Source organism: Colletotrichum orchidophilum, assembly GCF_001831195.1.
Source record: "Colletotrichum orchidophilum strain IMI 309357 chromosome Unknown Scaffold_132.1, whole genome shotgun sequence".
Taxonomy (NCBI): Eukaryota; Fungi; Ascomycota; class Sordariomycetes; order Glomerellales; family Glomerellaceae; genus Colletotrichum; species Colletotrichum orchidophilum.
The window spans coordinates 79,931-94,295 of record NW_019173088.1 but is presented as its reverse complement, the minus strand read 5'-3'; the positions used below and the strand labels follow the sequence as shown (position 1 = coordinate 94,295).

General features: G+C 54.0%; 3 protein-coding genes across 3 annotated transcripts; all 3 read right to left on the bottom strand.

Annotated features, from left to right (window-relative positions):
* Positions 1–1,923: 1,923 nt before the first annotated feature.
* CORC01_11753 (uncharacterized protein) lies at positions 1,924–3,443 on the bottom strand (the record flags this gene model as incomplete). The annotated part of the gene is made up of 2 exons (XM_022623375.1): positions 1,924–2,970; positions 3,057–3,443. 2 exons carry the CDS (start codon positions 3,441–3,443, stop codon positions 1,924–1,926), a joined length of 1,434 nt encoding a protein of 477 aa, XP_022470128.1.
* A 1,664-nt stretch (positions 3,444–5,107) lies between these two features.
* Positions 5,108–6,637, bottom strand: CORC01_11752 (glycolipid anchored surface protein; the record flags this gene model as incomplete). Its single annotated transcript, XM_022623374.1, has 4 exons — positions 5,108–5,356; positions 5,410–5,740; positions 5,792–6,452; positions 6,511–6,637. 4 exons carry the CDS (start codon positions 6,635–6,637, stop codon positions 5,108–5,110), a joined length of 1,368 nt encoding a protein of 455 aa, XP_022470127.1.
* Positions 6,638–10,369: 3,732 nt separating this feature from the next.
* Positions 10,370–13,018, bottom strand: CORC01_11751 (uncharacterized protein; the record flags this gene model as incomplete). The annotated part of the gene is made up of 4 exons (XM_022623373.1): positions 10,370–10,591; positions 10,697–11,070; positions 11,125–12,904; positions 12,974–13,018. 4 exons carry the CDS (start codon positions 13,016–13,018, stop codon positions 10,370–10,372), a joined length of 2,421 nt encoding a protein of 806 aa, XP_022470126.1.
* Between the last annotated feature and the right edge of the window lie 1,347 nt (positions 13,019–14,365).

Here is a 14,365-nt window from a genome sequence, read left to right as displayed (position 1 = left end):
TTTCTCTCGACCAGCTGATGGCTCATATGCTTCCCCGCCAGGTCCCATTATCCAAAGGATCATTAAAATGGGTATTCGTAGCCTCGCAAACCACGTTGGGACCGCCCGAAAGACGGTGTGACGGACGGAGCTTGACGGGGTCACGGAAGGGGCCAGTCTAAGCATGCAGCAGGGCGTGATATGCATGCGCTACACTACACTAACAGGACCAACCAACCCGTCACTACTGCGCCGCAGGGACTGAACTGTCCCCGGTTCTCGGGCCCTGTTCCCAGCTTCGCTCTCCTTCCTGTTGCAGAGAGGGGAAGAGAAGAGACAGAAGTATGTGTGAGTGTGTGCAATCCAACAACCAACCATGGCAGATTGTCTACTGCCCCTGCCATCTGACACACACATTTCTCTATGCGTTGCTCTGCAGTGTAGTTTCGTTTGAACTTCAGACATGGCACTTCCGGTCCTTACCCGGGAAGCAGGGTTAGTACTAGCACTAACACTAATACCATTACTTACATTAATATAAAGTATGTTTCAAATTAAATGTTTAAAAAAAGAAATTATTTTATACAATTTTCGTTTAAATTAATTTTTTTTTAAAAAAAATAATTATGTTATAATTCTTTGAGTAGTTATTGATTTACCAATTAGTATACCAATAGTAGCTAATTTAGTATTAGCATGGCCTAAAACTAATTTCCAACACTGCCGGGAAGACAGCTCCCGTCCCATAGGGCTGGTGATTGTGTGTGTCTGGTGTGCCCTGCCTGCAATGCATGCCAAAGCTGATATGTCACAATTTTTTCTTTCTTGCCAGGTAACCGTTACACACAGGCTTGTGTTGTATCACCCTGTCAGCAGCTCGCACGCGCCCTCGACCGTGTTTGTCGAGATGCATCGAGGCAGAGGTCCATTCGCTTCCACCAGACCCAGCTTTACGAGTTGTGTGGTTTCGTGACCCCGGGGGGGGGGGGGGGGCACCGAGGCCGGACGCAGTTGTCGGCAAACAAATTTGTCCTTTTTACTCTTCACATTAGTTCCAAATGATGCTCACGGCGGTATGGCTTTCCGTTGAAAGCAACGGGGCGTCGGGGAAAGATCCTCATCAGGTACCGTACGAATATTTTAGCCGTTCATTCCAGTGTTGGAATTGTGTTTTCGATATCCGCTCACGTTCTCTTCTCTGCTCTGATGCTGCTGTCCTTCCCAGGCCGTCCGCTAATTCCCGTCGCCGACCACACACGTAGCTTGAATAAGCAACCCTGTCGACCCCTGCTAAGCCAAGGCTATCCCGAGTCACCGAACCTGTTGTGTTTCAATGTAGGAACGCCGCCCGCGTATAACAATTCGTTGGTGGCTGGATTCTCCCGGGATATCGGGACCGCCAACCCCACTATTCATGACCCTATAAGTCGGGTGCGGCTGGCATGAAATTCACTCTGATGCTTTTAGCCAAGTGAACTTCCGGCAGGCAAGACGTGAAAGCGTACATTAACATCTCGCCTTTCCAAGGTTCCCCACATTTAGGACCAGTCAATAGGTGGGAGAGCGGTTCGACCATGGCCGAAGACCAGGTGTCGAGCTTGTCACAGAGCTGATACTCAAATCCATTAACGGTGTCCAACCCGGCGACTAGTCGCGCGGGTGAAAAGAAACGATTCAGACAGACCGAAATACTAGATTGTGGCCCCTATTGTGCGTTGTCTCTTTCTGTCGTGACTCGATATACGTGCTGTCCCTTTCATGCCTGCTCCTCTTCACAGCTGATCGGCAGCATCAGCAAGGCCAGACGAGGCATCCATGGAAAATATGGGGGTTCAGAAACCACGCAAAAGAGATGTCTCCTGAATAGGCATACCCTCTTAATACATCACTCAGCTGCCAGTCTCGAGACATTCCAACCGCCTCCAAGTGTGACGCAGCAAAATCTCAGTGACCCCTCTGAACCTTTTCAGACCGCACAATAAACTCCTCAAAGCTCACCGCGTCGGCACTCTTTTGGATCATGGCATCATCGACGCGCACAACCCGACTCCAGCCCCTCACGAGTGCCCTCCAGTAACAAACCTCCGCCGCGGGGCTCAGATACCCCCGACCAGAGAACAGCGCCCGCTGCCGTCGAGCGATGCCGCGCGCAACCTCGGGGTGGTCCTCCAGCCAGCCGACCGTCGCCTCGAGGTCCGACCAGTCCGGCTTGAGAAAGACCATGTTCGCCTCGTCCGGGCGGACCGTTGCCGGCCACTGCTCTCGTGCCCTCGGCAAAGGATGATGCTGCTTGTCCCGCTGCTTCGCCGAGGGGGCGGCGGCAACACTGCCTTTCTTCGCTGACACCTCCCCGGACCCGGACCTGATATCGGAAGGACCCAGCAGCAGAGTGCTCGAGTACACCGGCTGAACGAGGTGCGTCGTATGCTGCATCCATTCCACAGGCGGGCTCAACACGACGCTCTCGCAAAGCTGATGAAACTGCAGACGACCCGAATACGACACGCCCTCGGTATGAATTATGTACTTGTGCCTACAAAATTCCTCAATCATGAGCGCGTTGGTCGCATTCTCCCCATTGTTCGTCCACTCCAACGCCTGCACATCTGCCCACGTTGTGTTCTTCGCGGTCCTGAGAAGCTCCTGTCGAGACCGGGGGTTTGCGCTCGCGCCGTTGTTGAACCACGGCGTGCCGCGCCAGACTGCGCGGGCGTCCTTTTCGTCAAATGGCAGGCTGGACTCGATGTCGGCGATGGCAGAGGCCGCATGAGGGAGGGAGCGGATGAAGGGCTGGGTCCATGCCCAGAAGGAGAAGTGAGGGATGGGGAAGATGTGTCTCGGGGGCGACGATGAACGCCGTGTCGGACGGCTGTGGGACCACGTGTGAGGAATGGGGGTGTCTTGGATGTAGAGGTTGAAGTGGGTGTCTGGTAGGGCAGTTGGTGAGGTAAGGACAGCTCGGTGTAGCTGATGGAGGGCGGCGCTTTGTCGCTGCTCCACGTTAGTTTCTACGTACATGGGACCGTGGATCTCTCCTGCTGAGATTATGTCATTAATAGCGGTTGAGATGAACCAACCTCGATCCACTGATCCGACATGTCTACCGTTCTTGGAGCTTGTAGTACAAGTATCCTATTGTCCTTAATTTGCCCCAGCAGCGATACGGACGCATCGCCGATTCCGAGCCGGAACCCGCCCTCTGCCGCGGCCAGGTCTATCTCTTTCGTCAGGCCAGGAAATGTCGTTTGGCATTGTTCCTCAGTCAGGCGGAGGTTGTTGAAGTCAGATGCCGCCGCAGACGGAGGGCTAGTCTTCGTTTGCTGGTCAAAAAAGGATGCGGTCGGGCGTCCTATCAGGGGAACCCGAAGCCTATCCTGTGGGCAGAAAAGACCGTAGACGATCAGGGCGAGAGAGAACGCCACGAAGACTGGCCACAATCGCCGCGCGGCCTTTCTTTGGCGCATGTCTGCCTCCCTAGACTAGACTGACATTTCGCAGTGTCGTGAAAAGGGTATTACAGGGAAATTACGCCCAGGAACAAGTGAGGGCGATGTGTTCTGAAGATGGTTTTCCAGGTGGCTCGACCGGTCAGTCGAGAACGGGATTTCCCTGCTCTATACATGCGACATGTCGGGAGGTGGGGTTTGCGCGGAGAGAGTTTTGTGTCAAATTGAAAACCTCGAATGCTGGGAAGAGCCGACAATGTTGCTCCCAGTTTTCGAAAACGTGAGCGCCACTCCTCGGAGACTCAGAGAATCCTTACAACGCCATGCCGAGCACCATCGGCTGTGCCGAGCGGACCCGGATACTCGGCAATTGAAGCCATTCGAGGGTTGGGTTTACAACTCGAGGTCCCTGAGGAATGCTGCACCGCGACGAAACAGGATCGGCAATTCCGTACATAGAAGCCAGGTGTCTCGGACCTGGTGACCGTGGCCTGATCTATCCGCCAAGTGTCAGCGGATACTTGTTGAAAGGCGTGCCCTCGAAGGACATGGAGAAGGAGGCATTGTTGTCGGGCGGGGGATATCGATGCGGATTGGCTTGGAGGTCATTTCCCCAAACACCCGTTCATCATGGTCCACCAATCATCTTACACATTGATATTGATCCGTTGCAACCGCCCCCGGATTTCTGCTAGACTGCCGTTTTCCCGAAGCAACGAAATTTCACTGACAGAGCCACGGGAGGACCTTTCTTGGGATCAAGCACTTGCGGTGCGCTGACGATGACCTTGACTCGGTCGCAAACATGAGCTAAAGACTGTCCGTCCAAGATCTGGTTTGACAAACCGGCAAAAACAAGCCTTTCGCTGGATAAAGTATTGGCTGGGAAGACAAGTGAGTAAAGATAGGTACACACGCATGGTACGATACCTGGCTTTGGGCGCTGAAAACCCCACTGTTACACGGTCACTAGCGGAAGCTACGGTACAATCCCACTTTTACCGGTGCCGTACACGGGACCGTCCGGGGACTGTCTGCCCCGTTGGGATAGCGATCACAACCCCCTTCATCACGCACCAGCCGTCCCGAATACTGGGAACGAGGGAGGTTCACCCGTCAGCGACAAAAAGTTTGCGTTGCTCAGCCTTTCGGCAACTACGACGATCGTCCGACCATCTGAACATTGAACTAGCCCACAGACCATTGAGGAGTCCCGGCATGAATTTTGCCAGGCTCGAGCTTAAACGTCACCGCCGACCTCGATTTTACCTGCACACATTGCTCGCCTTGATACTTAATTTTGAACCTGGGCAGCGCAGCATTGGTCACGTAGGTATAGGTGATAGACAGGCCACATGGAAATGAAACAAATGAATTATAATCATCGTTGCTTTTTGCAATACGTACAAATATCTTGCGCCTGCATAGAAAAGGATACGTCGTCCCTCGTGGCTATTATGAAGCTGCAAGACCAGCACCAAGAACCCACTCCCCAAAGAAAAACCCATTTCCATGCCATGTGATTCACTGTTCCAGAACCTTGGGTGTTATTGATAAACTAACGAAATAGCGGCAACCCGTACATCAAATCTAGTGCTTCATGCGAATGAAGGGCAAACGCCCTCTGGATATCGTTTGTACATCCAGCACAACTGCTGGGCCATCATCATGGCTTGAACTTCTTACAGCAGGAAGGCACCGAACAAAGTGAACATGGCGGCCAGACCGGCAATAGCCAAAGGAGCCTTCTCAATGGGGCCGCCAAAGGTCATGCCAGGAGCAGCGTTGTGGGAGCCAGTGGCGGAAGCGTGGCCGGATGCACTGGCAGATGCAGTACCTCCGGTGGTGTCACCGGAGGAAGCAGAGTCACCAGCGGTCTGGGAGCCAGGGCCGTCCAGACCCGGGCCGGAACCGGCACCAGCAGTCATGTACTATTGGGGTTGTTAGCGAGCTATTTCTTGAGAAAAGATGACATGCAAATTACCTTCTCGGCGGCGGAGGGGATGGTGGGAATCTGAGAGGGGTCGGCCAGCCAGACGGAGTCTTTTGCAGGGCAAGCGGAGGAGTGGGAGGTCGAATTGGCGCCACCGTCACCGGTGGGGGCGGGGTACTTGGCGAGAGCGTTCTTGAAGTTGGCGTATTCAGGAAGATCGGACACGGTGTTGCCGTTGATCTCGACGATACCATACTTGCTGACCTCTTGAGAATACTCGTACATGAGACCACCAGAGTAGACACCAGTCATCTCAGGGTTCATGAGAGCCTCCAGCTCGCCAAAGGTACGGACGTTGGTGTTGCAACCATACTCAGACAGGCTATGTCGCTGTTAGCGTGAGCAGAGAAAAGCATGAATCAACGCTGCTTACAAGATGGGAATCCCGTAGTTGGTGAAGTTCTTAACCTTAATATCCCAACCGGACTCCACAAAGTTGGAGCTGCACCAGGAGTAGTCGTTGAAGGCGAAAAAGTCGGAGCGGGCGTCGTCGCTGCCGCAGTTGAAGTACTCAGCGGTCTGCATACGGTTGTCGGAGACATCGGCAGCGGAGTAGCCGACAGGGACGTGGCGGAGGCCGCGGGAGGCCATGTAGTTCTTGATGTCACGGGTGACGGCCTTGACATAGGGGGCGGTCAATGTAGTGTTGGGCTCATCGTGAATGACCTCGTTTCCGGAGAAGAAGGCCAGTGTGTTTTCGTACTTGGCGAACTCCTCGACGGTGGCGAAGACGCTCTGGAGGTAGACGGCGTTGTATGAGGGGTGGGGGTCGGCACGATTGATAGAGTACTTGGGGTTGTTGACATCGGCAACGAGGTAGATACCAGCGTCGGCCAGCTGCTGCATGCACTCCTTGTGGTCCTTGGAGTTATCGACAGAGTAGACACGGATGGTGTTCACACCGAGGTCCTTGAACTTGGGAATGTCACGGCCGCAGATGCTAGTATCGGCCAGTGGGTCGATGTTCTCGGACGAACCACCGGGCTGGTAGTCGATGCCACGAAGGTAGAAGCGGTTGCTACCAGCGTAGAAGGCTATGGGATTGAACGTCAGTCAAGTGGTATGGGATGAGGCAGTACCGGTAATTCATACCATTGCCAGAGGCGGAGACTGTGGGCAGGGAGCGGGCCTTGATGGGGGCCTCGGGCTCAGTCGCAGTAGGGTTGGCCGAGACGACGGACAGGACCGCGAGGGCGGAGAAAGCAGCGACAGACTTCATTGTGAATATTTGTGCAAAGGACCAAAGTGATTTCCCAAAACTCAAGATGATGATCGGAAGGTGCCAAGTGATGAGTGTTCCGAACGAGTGAGGAACAGTTGGTGGGAGCAGCGAAAGGCGCAAGATTTCGGAGTCAAAAAGGGTTGGTGATTAAAAAGGGTTGGTCGGTTTAGTGAAAGGTAGATGCGAGGGGGGAAAAAAGTCAACCAAAGCGAGGGAGCTGACTATGCGGATTTATTGAAGGGGAAAGGTTGGCGCACTCGAGACCCGGGAAGCGGCAACGAGAGGTCGAACGAGGATTGGGAGAGAATAACGAGAGAGAGGGAAAAACGAGGTCGGGCGGGAAGGAGGGATGTGGATGGTTAAAAAACGGCGTGGTTGACGGTGGTGCTAAGTATCCGTACATTGTCTGGTAGGTCTGTTAGTGTACGAAGGAGACGAGCAAAGTGGGATTCGTTCTTGCAGCCCACACCCCCCAGACTTTGGGAGGTGAAGTCTCCACTTTCCATCGCGCGCACTCTTTCCCGGTCTCCCAGACTCTGTGGCCCTGGTCCAGATTTCCCTTGCCTTGCCAAGGAAAGGACCGACAGGAGACGTAGAGGTGGATCAGGACGAGAGGAAACGAAGGAAGGGGGGAGGGATAGGAGCAGCCGTTCATTCGCCTAGTGGATTCTACCTCACGGATAGTCTCTCCTGTGTCTGTCAGACAACGGCACCATCGTCCATGACTGGCTGGGTGGCAGCTGCTCTCCTCTTGCTTGGACGTTCTCCTGGGAAGACATTTGTGAGTCCAATTCAGGGGACGGGAAGGCGTGGGTCGACGATGTGAGGAGGAACCTGGAAAGAAGGGGGGGGCCGGGGGGGGAGGGTGTGGAAGCAGATGACGGGAAGGTGAGATGGAGCTACGTCGGGTTCCCGGCAAGCAAGTGCAAAACTCAATTGGCCGTTGGGAAGCAGCCTGGCTTGCCAGCCCGTTTACAGCCACCCCTCGTTGCTGAAATTGTGTGGACTGCGTATTGTAAACACTGGCAGACAGATTATTGGTGATGTAATACAGTCATGCCGTCCAGCAGCGTCCGTTTCTGGGCGCGTTGCGCGTACCACCGGCGCGTCTAAGCACAGACTTTTGTCCACGCTCGTCGACTACCATCGCCTTGCCGTGGCCCGTTTGGCTCCTAGTCGCTGGTCGAACCCGCTGAAACGAAGTAAAAACGACGATCGACTTTCGAACCCGCCCTTTTCGAGATACCGGGCCGCTACGAAGCAGTAGCATGCCCATCAGCATGCCTCACAATGCCGCCAAGCCGTCTCCCAGTCAGTCTCACTCAGCTAGGTAATTCGTACCTAACAATGTGCTGACGTTTTTCTTTCCGGTTTTGCTCGTATCAAAACTCTTATTGATTACCTGTGCCTCTCATCGCCACGGCCATGAACACGCCTCTAGACCAAAAAAAGAACACGAATTTCCCCACACACCATCGAAGCACTAATGCATTTCGGCCGGCGCTGCCAGTGCCACTGAGATTCCAACCTGTTCACCACATAGCAGGAGTATCCATCTGGGGGCAGTGACGATAACATAACCCACCAAGGTTCAACCTTCAAGGTGGTACTTTATCAATTCCATGGAATCCATGCGCGCAAGCCCGGCAAAAGGCGTAAGGTCGTCCGTCTCACCCACCCTCCACCCCTTTTTTTGCATGCCGACAGAGACATTGCGACCCACCTGCAGCCGCCAGTCAGAAAGTGGAGATCAATCTCCATTCTTTTGCCCCAGTCGCAAACTACACTCCATGCACTGCCACAGCGATCAATGGAGGGCCCCTGCCAGTCCCCCTCGACTAGGTATTCTCCAGTCCGTTTTCTCCTCCACTTCGGCCACCGAGAAAACCTCATATGCCTCGTTCCATTGGCCAAGACCGGCTTTCTACTCGCGAGAAATGGTACCCAGAAAGCTCCAAGTAAAGCGCTATGCAGCTAAGAACTGCCCATGGCAAGATTTCACCTCGCTACACCGGCGATCTGGAGAATGCCGCGCCGCCAAATCCACGTCAACACAGCCACCGCCCACCGAGACCCAACCTCCACCCCGGCCCGGTCTGGTCTCATTCTCAAGTCTACCGCAACTCTGCTGCCGTCTGATGCCGCGCGAGAGAGAGAGAGAGAGAGAGAGAGAGAGAGAGAGAATAGAGCAGGTGTAGAATTCAACAGTGTACCGACCTTCTCCAGTCCAACCTCTTTTTTCACCACGATTACGAATACTCGAGTCAACGTTCGGACTACTACCTCTGAGTACACCATGCACACGAGGAACTGTCCGATCGATGCTCACATTTCGAGTCCAACATCGCCGGTTCCACTACGTCAGTCCCGCCCATCTCAATGTGCCCAGTTTCAGACCAACATCGACGTGCCACCGCCCAGACCGCGTAGGTTGAATCTTCGCCTGCGTCCTTGCCTGTCCGTTGTTCCCAGAAAAAGAACAAATATCATGGCCAATCAATCCAGGACTGGAGGGAAATAAACAAAACCTCTCTGTTTCTTCTCTCTTCGGTACGTCTGTCCACCTCCCCCAGAAATGACGTTTGACCCAATGACTGGAAAAACGGCCATCTCTCCAAACGAAACGGCATGCGATCAGCTGCCACCATTCGTTGCCTCGCCCTTCTTCCCCGTTGAAAGGCAAACCCTACAGCCAAAAGTTCGCTGAAGCTTACTATGTATGCAATCCTCGGGCACAAGAAATTGCAATCCCCAATTCGTCCAAAGTTACCCCCTCCTTCATCCCTCCATCTTTCTGCACGCCAACGCCCATATCTGTGTGTGACACCCTTCAGCGGGGGTTTTTTTCCGTCAGGGGTTATCCGCCTTCAACTTGTCATCTGATTGGCGCTTGGTCAGTGCTTGGCCCGGTCTTGGAAAGGTCATTTTCGCACCTTGCCAAACCTTGGCCACCTCGAACTGCTTGCTTTAATTTTGCTTTTGCTTTTGCTTTTACTTGTTTGGAGGAGAGCCCGAATTTGTGCCAAGTTGGCCCTACACTTCCAAGCGGCAAGGAATTAGTAGCATCTCCTCGAGAGATTATTTCTCATAGAAACGACTCTTGGCGAATTCTCGAAAAATAAAATAAAAAATTGTGATAGTCTTCTTCTCTCGACAGTCGACAGCCCGCTCCCACCCTCACACGACTCGGACCAGGCACTTCCCTATTTACTCTCCCGCGACTCGTCATCTTCCAGGTACACCCCCGCAAAAGGGCCCGTGGGCTAACTACTCGCAGTGCAACTGGAATGGTGCCTATAGCGGGTGCCCGCCTATCTACTGGCAGGGCAGCGGGAGGGCCGGCTGGGGATCTCCCCGATCCTCCCCTCCCATCCAACCGCTCCAGGTCCTCTGCCCCCATTTGCCGTTTCGCCGCAAGCGGAAAGGGCCACGATCTCAAGTCCTGGTAGGGGAGACGATGCCACCGAGTCGTATTTAGATACTTTTGACAACTTGTTGACAGCAAACTTTGACATTGTATATTTGACACGGACGCTATCCGCCGTCAAATTTCACGCACCCGCACCAAACACCTTCTGATTGCATCCGCACTTGAGAAACGAAAAAAGTGAATGCTTTGCTATTTTCAACTACTTCAAAAAAAACGTCCCCGCAAAACCACCGGAAACCCCCCAATGCTCCAACTCGGCTCCCGGCATATATGTAAAAAGCAGCGCGAATGCATGCACCTTAACCTATGCTACTTCGTTCCCTCAACGCCCGCCACGCAGCAACCTCGTCAAGCTTCGACTTTCGCCGCTCTCTCTGGCTCTGGTTTCGCTTCACCAGCCGGACGCTGGTCACAGGCTCCGTGTTAACCGTTGCCGCAGGATCTGCTCCCCATGGCGGCTTTTGATAAACCTTCCTCTCCTCTTCAAACACCTTTTGTTGCGTAACATGCTTCTGCGGCACCTGTGAGATGTCTCGCAGCACAATGTCCGCCGCCGTCGCAGCGAGCGATTCCGGTCTTCTGTGACTTCTCCGCCTCCGTGCACACGACTCCTAGACTGCCTGTACGTAGCTCGCAGGCACGCTCTTCGTCACGCCGCCCTTTTCGACCTCGGCCCATCCGTCGCCCGGGTCGTCCTTGATGAGGACAAATCTCTCGCCCTCCGTCATGTTGTGCTCTGCGTCGCTTTGCGCCGTATACTCGTACAACGCCTCCACGTACTTGAGTTTCTTGGCCCCACGTTTTGGAGCGACTGCCGGTCCCTTCTTCTTCGGTCCTGCAGTCCCTATGGAGGAGCCAGAGTTGGAGTAGGTCGACTCGGGCCGTGCAGACGCCCCGGTGTTCTGCGCAACCATGGGCGACGGCGGCGCCCAGTCGACGTAGCTTGCGGGCACAATGCCTTCTTTGTATCCTGCGCGCACCTTCACCCAGCCAGTGCCATCTTGGAAGATCTGTTAGCATATAGAAGAGAAACCGATGAGAAGCAACAACTTACCGTCAGGTTCCAGCATTATGACTTCCCGACCTTCGACTACAGATACCTCTCCGTCGCCACTAGCTTCAAAGGTGTAGAGCATCTTGCCCTTCTGCTGGTCTGCGGAGCCCGATCCATTAGGCGCGCTACCGGGTAGCTCGCTGATATATGCCGCTGGAGGCGGTGCCATAACCCTCTTACGGGCTGTAGTAGAGCTTACAGTCGACGGAGGTGCTGCTGGGCGGGGCGTTGACGGCTCAGGAGGATCCTCATCTATGGGCGATGTCGGTCCCGCTGTTATTGACCGGCGTGCGCTATGCGCGTATCCTGAACTCAGTGAGTTCATCGTGTTTGATCTCGTTAGGGTCGGCGAATCCGATGCGTTGGTAGGTGAGGTTGCGGTCGGTCTCAAGAGCGAGTTGGCGGCTTCCTGGCGTTCGCCCTTGAGCTTCTTTCGTTCCTCCTTCGTCTGCTCGCCGGGGCAGTCGGCTGGGACCTTCATCTCGCATTTGTTGTGACACGTGTAGCCACAGTCCCTGCAATCGAAGCCTTTGGCCGAAAGACCCCAAATTCTTTCGCCACACAGATCGCAATTCGTTGGAATCTTGAAGGTTTGCGCCTTAAAGTTGTGGTTCTTCGCTCCCAGCGTCACGTCGCCAACAGCCGAGGTAATGGTGGAAGTCTCGACTTCTGCTGTCACTCTCCGCCTGTCGACGGCATGGAGGTCTTCTTGTAAGGCGAAAATTTGAGTGACCACGAGGACCTCATCCTTCTTCTCGGTGCCCTCCCTTACTCTCTGCTTTATACGCTTGATACCCTCAACCTCTCGTCTTTTCTTGTCAACCTCTCTGCGCAGGTCTCCAAGATGAGCTTTCGATTTGCTGAGTACGTTACGTAGATAGACCTTGGCGGATTCGTCCACAATCATCAAATCGTCGTCATGCCATACGGGACTGGGCTCAAAGACCTTGTCGGGTGGCTCATGGAATGCGCCGAGGTTGTGACGGATGTACATCATAGAATCGAGATGAGGCTGGTTTCTGGAAATCTCGGTCGCTAGCTTTTGCATCAACCCATTGCTGCTCTCCAACATAGCAGCTTCCAACTGGCACGCGACCGTCCAGAGACCATTTAGCTTCATGGTGCGGAATTCAGCCAAGTCCTGCAAACTGTCCATGACCTCGGGAACGTAGTCATGGTAGTAGCGCTCCTTTTGCTTGTTGGTGACATTGATCGCGATCAAGTACGTGTTCTTGACGTTATTCATGTCTAGAATCTGCTGCTGATACGCACTTTGCGCTTTGGCCTTGTCAAAGGCTGATTCTGACTTTTTGCGCCTGCTCTCCACCTCTTGACAAGCAGCATCGTATTTGGCCTTCGTCTTGCGCAGGTCCGCGTATTGTGAATCCCTTTCGTGTTCGAGTTTACCGGCGTAATCGGCATGACGTTTGCGCAGCTCTTCAAAACGGGTGCCGAGAAACTTGAGAGGTTCGGCCACTTGAGAAAGGAGGTTGTTACCGTATCGATCGTGTTCGTCGGCTCGGGCTTCGAGTGTGGTGAGCTGCGTGGACCAGGTAGTCAAGGAAGCGCTTTCGAGAGAGCCTGGTGTCATGGCGGGGGTGTCGCCAACGCTGAGAGGGGCCGACTTCTTGTTCTTCTTCTCAAAGTACTTCTTGGCCAAGGCATTGAGCTTCGCAGCATACTCCTTCTCGATGGCACTCCTCTCGCGGTAGAATTGCTGTATTTCGTCGAGCCATGATATACCGTGCGCGACCCATATGTTGGCAGGTTTGAAGCCATCCTAGAGGATATGTGAGCGTCTGGAGGGGCCAAGCCGAGCCGCGGGGGAAACAGCGCGGAGAATACGGACCTTGAGCTCAGCGCCAAAGGTCGGCGCAACATCTACGTCCGCCATTCTCCAGATGTATGCTGTTGAAACAGCATGCAAAGTTTGAGGATCCAACAGAGCTGGTTGAAACTGGGCGTGACGACCACAAGTGTCGTTGGTAGGTGGCGAAAGGGGTTTTCGTGATTGAATCTTCCGAAGAAGCGAGAACGAGGAGAGGACAAACCGCCAACGGTGAACTGCGGCCCGAACAGGAGGTCGGCGGTGGGGGAGCAGTCGTATAAGGCTAACCGCGCCAAAACGGTTAAAACTGGGAGAAAACTGGGCAGACAGAGTAGATGGATGCTAGCAGGAGGCGCAGGCCGCCCGAATGATATGTACAGCGAATAACTGAGATAAAGTGTAAGGTATGCCTCGCGTTGGTGGCACGGGTGGGTAGAGATTCAGTGAGACGGTGATGTTCAACAGCGACAAAGAGATAGACAGGTTGTTTTGCGCTGCGCTGCTCTCGACGCCGACACAAGAAATTCAAAGTATCACTGGCGGTTCTTTTGGCTTCTGAGGTACCTTGGGGTCGGATACCTGGGGGCATTGACATCGGACGGAGACGTCGTCAGCTCCTCCCCTTCACCCAACTGGAACCTTCCTTTGCGGCACTGTTGTGTTTCTCCGGCTGCTCGGTCCACTACCTACCTTGAGCAAGTGCCATGTTGCGCGCTGAAGAGGCCTGTGGTGGAGTAACGGACCGGTCGCCAATTGCTGGGAAATCCACATGTTGGTGCCATTGGTGCCTGAGAACAGGGGTTTCGGATTCGGGCTCCCCAAGCAGCGCAGAAGGTTGCTGGGGGATGCATAGCAATGCTCGATGCGCCGGAGCTTGAATAACTCCATGTCATTAGTATGCATGGCTGTCAATTGCATGAATGACGTCGGGTTACAATGAAACTGATGGCCCATCAACAGGGGAATTCCATTGACATGAAGCTTTTGGACTGAATGGCCACCTAGATATGAGTGTCACGTGGCCCCTACACACCTCAAGAGAAGATGTGAGTGACTTCTTTCCTTTTACACCTGGCCCGATATGCCTTACCTCAGCCACTTACCTCAGCTTAGCTGGGCTCGAGACCTCAGCCCACCCTGGCCGGTAAAATGTCGGGCCAAAGGCGAGATGTTCTGTTCCTGACTAGTGTAAGGCCTTGATTATTAGGCGACAAAAATGCCCCGCGTAGCCCCGCCATCGATTTGGGGTGCTCTTGATCGGTCACAGGCACGAGTGACAGACGACGTAGCTTCCCAGAATTTTAAGGTCGTCTCTGGGAGCTCCCAATTCATCGTCACTAAACAAACAAAAAACTCCCGACTCCCCTGCCCTCTCACGCACCCACATTCAGAGAAGGGACAGCCCAATCGCAT